Genomic DNA, 13,889 nt, shown 5'->3' on the forward strand with positions numbered 1-13,889 from the left:
TTGTTTTTACTGTAATATTACAAAAATATATGATTATAAACCTCATATGAGCACTAAAAGAGCATAATCTAAATAGTAATTACAAAATACAAATCCCTTACTTAATTGAATTAATCACATAATTAATTTTTTCTAATTAGTTTTATTATTATTAAGCTTTGTACTATGTTATTATAATATTTTAATTGCCAATGTTTAATAATGTTTGATGAAGTAGCAATGAGCAAATAAAAAAATCGGTAATTAAACTCAATGTGTTTTAGGGTTGACTTGTACAATTTTAATGTATTTAAGGCTTTAAGAAATGATTCAATATATTTCTATAAAGAATTATATAATTTAATTGTATTATTATTAGTTTTCCATAATAGTATTACAAATATTGTATTGAATTTATGCGGATCAAACATTATGAAAGCAATAATCTTACTTTACAGATTTATTACTTCAAATAGTACTTTCTGAGAATAAGTATTAGTGGGTACTTTATTTGTCATAACCAACATAAATATAATAAACTGCAAATATGTTTTTGAATTTCGCTAGTTTTCATAAGTAATAATATAACATTTACCTAAGCCATTTAACTGGTTACCAGATAATCTTTCAGGTATAAGCTCTTACTCGAGTTCGAGATTTGTTTTCAGCATATAAATAATTAACTAATGTTTTTATGTTAATACAATATTCAACTACCTACCTAACATTACCAACTCTGTTTGTAAGATATTATTTTTGATAAAAATAAAATATTATATTATATGAATTGTTTCTGAATACAGATATATCTCCAACGATATAATAATATAATTTCATGGTAAACAAAAACTGTACGGAATTATATTGTAAATTATTGTTATATCATTATAATATAGATATAGTATTATTTATTTACTACAATTATAACTAGGTTAGTAAAAATAATCATATTTTTTTAAATTATAAATAAATATGGAAATTCCTATTGTTCATGTTTTTTTCACTAAATCTCTTCTTGGATTCTGAGTGAAGCAATGCATTGTTTTTTTAAACGTTATAGTCTTTCAAATTAATTATTAGGTATTATATTTAATCGCTACAACCAATTGATTTTCTTTATTATTTATAAAATTGAGGTAGCCTATTTTTACCTGATTTAAAAAAAAATACATATTATAATATCCATTATATAAATCATATTCAAATAATGAATTTTTAAATATAGGTTTAGTGTTTATATTATACTCTTATTTCCACTCTACTCTATGGTTATCGCCATTACCTTTCCATCATTGTATTGTACTATTAAACAAGGAAATATTACGGTATAATTTTTTTCGTTAGCTTTACCTAATATCTACATTCTTCATACTTATTTATTTTACATAAAAATAAAAATAAAATTGATAAAGGTGGCCACATGGTACATTATACAGTTGTAGTGAAAAATCAGAAGTTTGAAAAATCAGATTACAAAAAAACCTATTTAAGAAAAAAATAAGATAAATACACCACGGTGGGCACCTGTATGTTATCGCATAAAATAGAAAATAGATGGTTTTTTTCTATTTTATTACAACTATATATTTATGAAGCATCATTAATCTCGTGTTGCAAAAACTATATTTTATTTTAATAACTTTTTATCGCCGTTCTTACGATGGATACATATTTTAAAACTGAAAATAAGCACAATGTATATAATATAATATTTAAATAAATAGTATTGGAATTCAGTCAGTCTCGTCATTACTATTCTAACATTAACATGTACCTATATATTATATAATATGAAAATGATAGTACCCTCCTCAAAAAAAACACCACCCATACGATATTTTATCATACAAAAAGTGAATAATGATCACTGATCAAGTGTAAATTATTTTATTTTAATTTTAAATTTTGAATTAAAATTACTTTATAATTGTTCTATTATTGTACTTGATTACATCAAAACGACACAACAAGGGGAAAAAATCATAGTGTTACACAAATTTAATCTTTTTTTTTTTTTTTTTTTTTTTTTATATTTAAAACATATATTTACAATCTATTTTACAATAATCAGTAAGTATGATGACAAGGTTTATATAACATTATAAAATATTTGAATAGGAAGACCCTCAGTAGTGTCACCTGACCAGAGATTACATTAAGTTATTGTTTAGTTAGGTCATAAGTTATGACTCGTAACATTATAATTTTATGCTTTGAGCAATAATTTAATCTTTAAAAATAAAATTATAAAAATATTCACAATATGATCACATTTCGCATGACCAACTAATTTGTTTTAATTTATATATGTGACAATACAGATGGCCAAATAAAAATTTTACAATTACTACATAAGATACATAAATATTTTTTTTTAATTAAAATTTTTTATTTCACAATCTGTTACATAATATATTTTGTTATATTTTAATAATAAGTGAATATGATGATTTATGAGATAGAAAAAAGTACATGATTCTCAGAATGAAGAATCCTTCCGTCGAAGGAACTTTGAACATTAAGTATACATTACATATTTCGTAAGACCGTGGACTTCAGAAGGTCCACAAAGGTTGAACAGTACTACAGTTAATTACAGTTTTTGTTTCTTTTTTACACCACTTTTTCATTAATTTGATGAAATACAGTTTATTGAAGCTAGCTGCTTTGCTTCTCTATTATTTTTTACCCTTTAGTGTATATACTTTTTTTACCAGAAACATACCCAAAACGATAAAAGAAAATACTCAGTTTCGGGATTTTTCGATAATCCAAAGTTCTATAGTATTTTTTTCACCCCTTTTGTATCGACGTTTTAGAATGTCCTGTTTTGAAATGGTACATTTTTTATGTACCGTATTAAAAGCATTAGTTGTAAAATGACATGAGTTATATTATATATATATATATATATAACAGAAATTATAACTTAACAGAATTATTTTTTTACGTATAGTGTTGTCGATTTTACTAGGACATAATATATATACATAATATATAATATATATATATATATATATTATGTCGACAACATTATCGTAAAAAAATAATTTTGTTAAGTTATCATTTCTGTTAATTTGTATAAACACTTCATACACTACGTCACAACAATAATTAATTAAATGTTCAAGAGATATTTAAAAACCAATTGTCAATAGCCTGATTATTTTTGTATAAATATAAACGAACAAAATATATTAAATTATTCTATAAACCAGAATCTATTTTGATTTATAAATCTACTTATTTCATTTAAATATTGTATTTTAATTTTGTAGATTATTATAAAAATATTTATTATTCCCAAATTTTAATAGTATTTAATCTATTTAATATCGTCTTTACTAAGAAGTAAATGTATTGATAACAGCAGTGTGATATTATAATAATTTAACTTATTTGAGTTGAGATATATTATATGAGCTTTTTATTTATAACCAGAGTTGCTTTGTTGTTTCTTTTGTTTTTTTTTTTTGTAAAATCTATATTTTATTCATAAACAAGTGGTTTAATTTGTTTTATGAATGTTTGTAAGAGAAAAAAAATGTATGAATATAAAATATGTTTTCAGTTGTAGAAGGTACTTCTGTACCCATATAGTGTTTCATTTACAAATACTATACTATACAAATTATATTCAAAAGTAAACCTTAAAATATGTAAAGTTCTCAAGTTTAATGTACAGGCAATTAACTTTCCAAAAAAAGTAACTTATCTCAATCCAAAAAAATCATTCAATATTCTTTAGACCAACAAAAACTACTATCTTTAAACATCATTAGCAATTATAATTAAAAAGCTTCAACCATTTTGTTAACTCTAAAAAGTATTTTTCTATTATCTTGTTTGAATATCCATTTAATTTCAATTAAACACTTATAAATTCGTTTGACTTATAACGAATTTTATTCATTTAAGTTTAATGGTCTGTTCCTATTAAAATACAAATTAAAATATTATTATTATAATTTATAACTGATGTAACGTTATCAATTACAATTTTTAATCTAACAAATTTATTTTATAGTGTCTTACATTTCAACAATAATATTCAAACAATACATTATATTGCTATCCTTAATTTATGAGTTTGAAAAAAAAATCTATGACTCATAATATTATAAAGACACTGTTTTTATTAACTTTATCAGATTAAATTTTAAATTAGTTTTATTTTTTTGTAATGTTTATTTTTAGGTATAACGTAATTTATTTCTATATTATCAAGCTACCAAACTTTAAAATTAAAATATAAACCCAATTCAAGATCATTTTTAAGACATTTTCCCATAAATTGTAATTGATAATTTACTAATAATTATTTGTAGTTATTACAAAGAAATTATAATATCCGAAGTTTTAAATAAATATATTAAGCCACTTTTTGTCATATATTTTAAATTTTAATATTTATTCAAAATATTAAAATAAATATTTTAGTTAGCTTATATACTTTAAACTAGGTGTTAAAATAATCTAAATATAACCGTTATAATTTATAACACATGATGAATTTCTAACAAGATGTCTACAAAATTGAATTACTTTGTATCGCCTCCAAATTGTGACAGGTAGTCAGAATACCAAATGATTCCATAATAAGTCAAAATATTATAATAAAAAACACATTTAATACATATAAATACTATAATTTATTGAATTGAATAAAAACGCAAAAAATCATTTTAAAAATCAACAACTATGTGTACCTATATTGCCTATACAATACGCCGGCATACATTTTTGATGAAATAGTTTAAACAAATTATTATTTTTCAATACATTTTGTTAATAAATGTTATACATCAATTAAATTATAGTTTTAAATAAAACTATAAAATGATGATACTTTTTCATCGTCATTGTCATTAAAATGTATTAGTAAGCGACTGGTAAAGATCCTTATTTGTCCACATTATTTAAGATTCTAAGCTAAGCGTTTTACAAAGGTTTGTGTTGTTATTATTTTTTTTTTTTTTTTGTCATCGCCTTCTAAAGAATTAAAAATGTTTCAATCATTAATTTTTAAGGTTGGTTCTAATATCATATTAGATTTAGTCGGTCTTTTGGAAGGTTTAAAAACTCATAATTTCTTAAACAAACGGAAACCCAAAAAAAAATTATAAAGAAATAACAGGAATCATATTTTTATGCAATACCTACAGTTTCGACAACATAAATTTTTTTTATTTTACTACGGCACTTGACATTTTTAACAAATACATTTTATATTAGACTTCTATAATTATAATATAGTTAAAATATTTTAACTCTGTTTAAGACATTTATAGACATATGAAAGTTTTTTTTTTAATAAAGTTGCTTCTAAGTCAAAAAGCATAAATATATAATACAATTTTCTTCATAAATTGCTATTACAGTAATTAAAAAATATTGAAAAACACTAACACAATTTTTTCTCCATAACATTTGAATTTTAAATTTCGATGACATTTGTGAAAATAACGATTTTTATTAACTTGTTGCAATTTAAAAACAAGAAATTCATAGAAATTTGAAACGTTCCTCTAATGAAATGTTCAGATAAGTCATTCATTTATACCACATATTTTCACGCTTTTTTCTTGGCTACGTCGGTATTGAGTTATAAGCTAATAATAGCTGACAATATTATATGAAATAATTACTATTTAATATTATATTCGATCTGTTTTTGTTTTTGGTAAAAATTAGTTCAACCAAATTGTCGTGAGTTATTAATAGAAAAATAATTGTTTAACACATCTATAACTTTGAGAGACATGAGTTGCTTTCAAAAGGTACTATATATATTATATATAGCATAGCAACTACCCCGGTTATTTTTATCATTGAAATGAAATGAAATATTTTGGCATTGATAGAGCTTGTTAAAAGAGTTAACCTAAACTTTTGTCAATTAGGCTTAGGTAGCTTTATAGGATTACGTTGTACGACCTATATGTTTTTTTTTCAAGAGAGAAAATTAATCAAATCTACTGTAAATAAAATAAGGACATGCTGACAAGGCATGTTGAAACAATTTTAAAGGTAAAAGTTTGTCACCAAATAAATGTACGTTAATATTGTTTGAGATTAACAAATTAAACATTCTTCACACGATTTTTCGTGACTAAGAAACATGGTTCATTGTTTTTATTTCTCACATCTACACATACTAAATTGGTCCTATTTAAATGCACACATAATATTATATAATAATTAATTAATAACAACAGCAAAAAAGCAATAGATATAAACATTTCGTTTTAAAACCTTTGTTTTATCTTCAAAATACTGTTTTATCAAAATTTACAAGGTAGCTATATTTTTACCCTATAATATTCAATATGTTTAGTATGTAGCTATAGACATTTCTTAAGATGAAACAAACATAAATATTTTATTGATACGATATTATTCAAATCGTATTTACTGTTTATTCCATACAGAACAATATTTGTATACAACAACAATATTTACATTTTTAAACTAATATAATGTAGTCATACAAATACTATCACAATAATATAAGTATAAATAATAACTCAATTATATTATTATACCTTAAATTTTGAGTATATTAAAATAAAATCAATACACAAATTTAGGTGTTATTTACGTTATCTTCATTTTGTTGTCAATGTTACAGTGTCACATTTATCCATCCATCATAAATAGTGTATAAGACTATCTATAATATACATCATGAATAGTATATAATAATTATATTATATAAATATATGTATATTTAACTATATAAAAACATAATTGATACATAATAACCTTCAAAATTAATGGTAAAAATAATATTAAATTAATCATGGTTAAGCGTTATAATATTATATTCAAACCAAGGCAGATTCAATTTATAAACAGTACATAATTCTTATTATATAAATTCCAAAATAGATATTATATTATTGATCTTATTTATAGATACTCATAAATATCCATATACGTATGCTCGTATATTAAATTTTATTAAATGATTGTTTTAAATTATTTTTAGTTGAAAAATTTAAAATTAAAAAACTTCAACTGGTGTGAAATTATTACGAAATCATTATTCATTCATATTTTATAAGCATGCAAATTATATTTACGATGCAAAAATGGTTGATATAATCTGGTACATATTTAATACAAATGTTTAAAAACCTAAAACAATCAAAACACTTCACACAGTTTAGCTATGATTCTCAGCTATATCTCAGCTAATGGTTGAGCAATATATGTAGCAGCCTACTGGCTCACAAACGAGATTTGACCACTGGACATTATTATGTACACGTTATTATTATGTTTAACTATTACTTATACCAATGACCTATCACACTATTTTCGTTTTACTCTAGTCTATATTTATTCATTTATTGACGTAAATATTTGTATTTGATATAGCACCTATGTTAACTAGTATGTATAACTTATATACCCTATTAATAAAATTGTTCTACACCGGACACGAAGAGAAGACGAAGCTGTGATTCAAAATAATAGTGTAAACATCTTAAAACAATAAATGTATTTTATTTTTTTTTTCAAAAAGAATCGTAAAATGATAAAGGTAGGCGTTAGGTAGGTGGTAGGCACTACAAATTTTGATTTACAAAAAAGTAGTCCCACGAGAACTTTAAACATCAAATATTAAACCTTTACCCGTTTTTCAGTTCCAGCTGTTAGATTATACGATGAAATTCAAATTCAAGACTAGTGATCCACATTTCTAAGCTATATGGAAGGAAATATATATTAGTATATTTTTACGAAAATTCCAGTATTCGGGTTAGGATTGCGTGTTTTACATATACCCACAGACATTGGTTTTCAAAGTTCATAGTAGTCACTGGGGTAAAATAGTAAGTTTACCAAATCGGATGCCAGAAAGCTTGGTACCTAGTTTATATACCAAAGAAGATAAAAGTACGTTTTAAAATTAACTTTCAACAAACAATTATTTAATAATATAAAGTAATATCTACATCAGTTAGTATATTAAAAACGCGTTCAAGTGGTTCTATATAACTCATTCATATTTTACACTCCTATATTTAAAATGTTCAAAAATATTTATTCCGAATAATCAATTTTCCTAACTATAAATTGTTTAGCTATTGTATCTGTAGCAGTGCAGTGTTCCAAATGTATTATTTTGAAGCTTAAGACTCTGTTTTTATAATCTAATTTATTCTACCAAAAAAAAAAAAAAAATTTAATTTCGTTACTTACTGTAATACCCATAAATTGTAGTAAATGAATCTTAACAATTTTAAATATTGAGGTCACGTTTAATTGTTTGATGATTAAGTGGTTAATAATAAACTGTTATACACTTATACCAAAATTTGCACCTACATCTATTATAATAGGTTTTTCATAAAACTTGTAAAATAATGCCCATCTTTTAAAATCAGTATTTTATTTTACCGCAGTAATATTAACTAATTTTATTTATATTTCGAAACACTAAATTACCACAATACAAATTCCTTTTCGAACGTTATACCTACCAATATATAATATATATATATATAATACAAATAGTACATACATAAAGCCACTTGGGAATCGTCATAAAAAAAGTTCTCTGGGCAGGCAAAACTCCGAATACGCTAAAGTTTTTTATTTGATTTCATCGAATTAATAACAAAGTTTTTTCAAGGTGGCTAATAAAACTTTTTTCTCGGTGGTTAATGGAATTTGAAGAATCAGTAACTAGGTACTATTAAAATTAACAAACGAAAGAAGAAATGACAATATATATTAAATGTATTTCTGATATTATATTGCTTTGAATTACCTCCTCATAGCTGAAGTCATATCCGATATTAATTAATGATCGGAGCAGCGACGACAACATAAAAACACCACTTTGGTTTCGAGGGGATATGATGTACTGCTTTTATGAAAACAACAAACTGGCGTGTTTGGTCACTAAAACTATAATACGTCTATGCGTACCTAATAAATCCAATAAAATATAACTTTTACTCGCCTCCAGCGTGGATTGTCGTCCACGTAATAAAATCATTTTTAACGGGAGAAGTGACAAAATAATAAGTTAGTTCGTACACAACTCTGTGGACTCATCTCGCGTCTTGAAAAGCACATGAATATTATAATGCGTAGGCACCTATATACGTGGTACAAATTTAAAATGAAAAATATCAAATACGCGCGCGTGTAAAATGGAGAATCGATGTTGACTGAGAAAATAAGTAATGATAATACTGCACTCTCGTGGTATTTTATTTTTCATATATAAATGTATTGTATATCATCTGAATACGAGTATCACATTTGTTCTAACACCTTATAACAATAGTGGAAATCTTCAGCAGCAGGTACTATTATTGTTATTTTTTCGAAAACACCAAGATCCACCAACAACGTGCTTGATAAAACAAAAAAACACACGTTCACATAGCCCAAATTTTTTTCCTCAGTTCATAATATATCTGTGTATATTTTGTGTCAAGTGCATTATAATATAGTCAGATAACAGTAGTGTTTTGTTATAAAAAATGATACAACGTAATACTTAGGTAAAGATCGAGGCATTCAGTTTCGTATACAAGTAGGGAGTTGTTTGGAGGATATTACCCTTGTTTAAGTATAAAAATATTACGAACCTTAAGGTTTATTTTCCCATATCTATATTATAATACATGAATGTCTAATGTCTTGATTGTCCGATCGTTTTTATTAGATGATCTTTTTTATAACCTTAACTTTATTTTAATTTATATACAGGTACCTAGTAATATAATAATATATATTGTCATTATTCATTATGAATAAATGGATTTAAATGAAGTCCCTCTTAAAAAAAATCTCAGATACGCCACTGGAAACATTGATTGAAAGGGTCTTAGCACGTGTATACTTTTTACGATTGCGATATTAGACGTTTACATTTAAAATTACCTACCGTTGGTATAATATTCATATGATGGTTTATTCAAAAAATAGTTTTCGAACGAAAGAAAAATTACCTTAAAAACGAATTCGGCTTTGATTGCTACATGACCTTTAAAATATCTTGAGATTACCTAAGCGTATTCGTGTCACTCGTAGTAACATAATTAACTTATACTACCTATGTGCAGACGAAATCTATAGTATTAGTTTAACGTGAATACAATTAATGACCGTTAACAGATAACACCTATATAACCGTATATAACTTGTTGAATAACTAATAATTAATTGTTTGTTTCACAGGATTACGAGGTTGACCTGTATTTACGACAAAAGTGGCAAGATGCGAGATTGCAGCACAAAGACATAACGGAATCACTGGACCTAAATGATCCGAATTTAGTCAAAGCCATCTGGAAACCTGAAGTTTACTTTCCAAATGCAAAACACGCAGAATTCCAATTCGTTACTGTGCCCAACGTGTTGATACGCATCAAACCTGATGGAGATATACTTTATATGCTCAGGTATTTTTTGAATACGTAGTAGAACATTGACTGGTGAATCCTTTTTATTCGTTCTTGCAGAAATTTCATCGGTAAAAAACCATTTAGTTAGGATACTGAAAACAACATTTCAGAGTTAAATATATCTGATTGTAATGTAAAGAAAATTAAAATGTAATCAAATAATAATTAGGTAAACCAAAACATTTCTTCTGCATTAGATTGTATATTATTTGCTTTTGTCGTTTGACTATTATTATACACGCCTAACAAGTCATTAATTAAATTACATTCTTTTCGTAATTAAATGAAAAATAAACATTAAACCATAATATTAATTTAAAAGAAAAGAATAACAAAATATTGATACCGTTAATAATGATTGTAATTAAATTAATTTTCAAAAACATTATTACCTACAGTTATGTATAACAAAAAAAATAGAATTTCTTATATTTTACTATTTAAATTATAATTTATCACAAAGTAAAATATTATAATATTTATTTTTGATAGTAAATGATTTTTTTGTTTTTAATTGTTGAAAACGGTGTAGGCATCCAACAAAATATTGGTAATATTAAATATAATTTTTCCAAGATACTGTAAATTTCATATTTCAGATACTTAAATTATTGTCACGTGCAAATGTTTTGATGATAATAACAAAATGAACCTCGTAAATAGTATGAAATTAGGTCACGTACAAAAAGGGATATACGTCAAAATATGAACTTCGCACAAATTAAGAAAATCGAAACTTTTTAAGATTAAATTTAGTAAAATAAACTCATTTTTAGGCCCTATACATTATTAATCTTTACATTTAATGAACCATTGAATTATTTCGTCTTAATCTACCCTATGTTTATTATAATGCATTTTGAGTAATAAAAAATGATAACGACTAATATCACAAAACCAACTGGCAATCCAAGTATCATGGTAGTATAATATATTTCTAGATGAATAAATAGGAACAAAAACTATATAATGTCAAATACAAATATTATGTTGATTTTATAATGTGAGTGTATTATATTATCCTAATACATCACACAATGTTGTCTTTCGTAGCATTCAGATGGCGATCTGATCGTTTTGCTTACCCTTATAATATTGATATAGAAATACTGAATAGAATATTATTGTTATATAATAATATGAAAAAAAAACATTTTTGTATATTTTTGTATTATAAGAGTAACAATGATATTATCATAGGTACTCTTCACCTGCAGCTGCAAGTACCGATAACGCGTCTTGTTATACATGGTTACACACATATTACCTATATAACATGACGTTATCATTAAAAATGTCTCTTTGATTTTTTTCCATTAAAATTTAACTCGCTCACTCATTCTTGATGATTTTAATGAACTTGAAAATGTCTGAGAATTTTCACTGTCTGTTGCATGATTTACAAAATATATTTGTTTTTAAGATTTTTTTGTGATCCGATGACGTTTGGTATAGCGAAGTCCAAGGTTCAATAATATTATTATGACGAAACAAACATTCATTATCTTAGGGTACTCGAGCCATGCTACTACCACGATAGGCTATAATCGTGGATTCGGTCCATTGTGGATTGTCCATTATTAATATATTATAATATCATATCCTGTCCACGTGGTCGTGTGTATTGTTTGTAAAATCTTTGTATACAAATGCTTTTCCTTTCTCGAAATCCCATGTTTTAGTAACAATACGTCAATACATTACATTAAAACGGTTAAATCGCTCTGGACTTTGAAGTCCCGAGAATCTGTTTTTCATTCGTTTCAGGTAAATAAAATATATAAATATTACAATACCGTGTTCTATATTAAAGTCTTCGGAAAAATCGTAATAATGTCTATGTTAACGTTCATGGTTATTTGAACTTATTTCTATATATTATTGTTATACTGTGTTGAACATATTATATAGTATCTTATAAATGGTGAATTTATAAAATCGATTTATATCGTTTATTATTATTGTCTTATAATGCAAGAACTTCGTTATTTTTCCAATATACTTTAAGAATCTCGAAAAACAATAATCCATAAAATGAAATGGATTCAATTCTTCAGTATTAAACAAAATGCCATTGAATGCTTTTGTTTGCTAAGTACAATTCAAAGGCAACGATATAGTAGAATACGCCTTTTAAGTAAAAATTATATTGCAGTTATAGTGTGTGAATATGTATGTATGTATATTGAATTAATATGAAAACATTTTAGCAAAGACAATATTTATTTATTTATAACCAAACTCTGTTTTGGGATTTATGTATATACGTATATATACATGTGTGTATGTCTATAACAATGATTTCGTCGTAAAAATGTATGATAATTTACAATTTTGGATATTAAAATAATATACGTTAAAACAAAGGAAGTTCTATATTACACTTATAAATCATTTTTCTTTTCAAATCCAATAACAATTAAATTTTTCTGAAAGTTTATGTTTCAATTATAACCATTATTAATATGCAGTACTTCTACGGCAAACTCAAATATTAAAATAATAAAATAGTAATGTCACATCACAAATTTACAAAATATGATAAAACCTGTTCTAGAAATAATAATAAATGATCCGTAAATGCCTAACCTCAACTATAATACATATTCTATTTTTCAAATTATAGAAATAAAAAAATGTTCTTATTATTGTGCTATTTGGTTGTATCGTTTCAACCATTGTCCATTGAAATATAATATAATATCACACAGTGGCGGTCGCTACACCGTTAAAATAAGGTGTGGGTGTGTATAATAACATAAAATCTAACCTTAATATTTACTAATATTATCAATTAAAATATGATAAAATGTATAAAATAATATAATTTTGAGTATATGAGGGGGTGGGTGGGTGGGTATTTAAATTTCTTGCTACACCTGAAAATATATCTTGGGCGCCACTGATATCACACTTAAAAACATTCAGATTCCACTAATAGACATAAAGCCTTTACATTTATAATATTATGAGTACATAATATTATATTCACAAGTATATTTCCAAATTTTAAAATAAATACAGTATGTAACCTGTATATTATAGCTGCAGTGCTAATACCAAAATCCCAAAAAACCGTAGGTAATCACCAAATTTCAAATCCTTTAATTTCTACTAAATATTATCTAACTTTAATTTGTTTTCACAAACTTTCCAAGTTTAACCAAAATAAGTTCAGATCTTTATATCTCGCGTGATTTCCTGCCGTTTAATTAGACTATTTACTTCAAGGTCTGACGCTCCAACACATTTATTACCTGCACTGCACTACTATAAATTTGTTATAAAACAACTACTTGACCTAAAACGAGTATAACGAATTTCAAATTTGGGTTAATGGCAAATATATAGAATGATTCACCAAGCTGCCCCCGCCATTTTTGTTTTAACAGTGACTTTATTCAAATTTTGATTTTTTAATTTTCAAGGGCTATCTTTTCAAATACTCATTACAACATTATAGCACTATTTTTTACA

General features: G+C 24.9%; 1 protein-coding gene across 1 annotated transcript in view; it reads left to right on the top strand.

Annotated features, from left to right (window-relative positions):
• Positions 1-13,889, top strand: part of LOC100159323 (glycine receptor subunit alpha-2-like) — a 234,806-nt gene that overhangs the window by 189,746 nt on the left and 31,171 nt on the right. The window contains exon 4 of the mRNA XM_029488719.1: positions 10,186-10,409. Within this exon, the coding sequence (XP_029344579.1) occupies positions 10,186-10,409 (224 nt within the window). The remainder of the gene's footprint in view (positions 1-10,185; positions 10,410-13,889) is intronic.

Source organism: Acyrthosiphon pisum, chromosome A1, assembly GCF_005508785.2.
Source record: "Acyrthosiphon pisum isolate AL4f chromosome A1, pea_aphid_22Mar2018_4r6ur, whole genome shotgun sequence".
Taxonomy (NCBI): Eukaryota; Metazoa; Arthropoda; class Insecta; order Hemiptera; family Aphididae; genus Acyrthosiphon; species Acyrthosiphon pisum.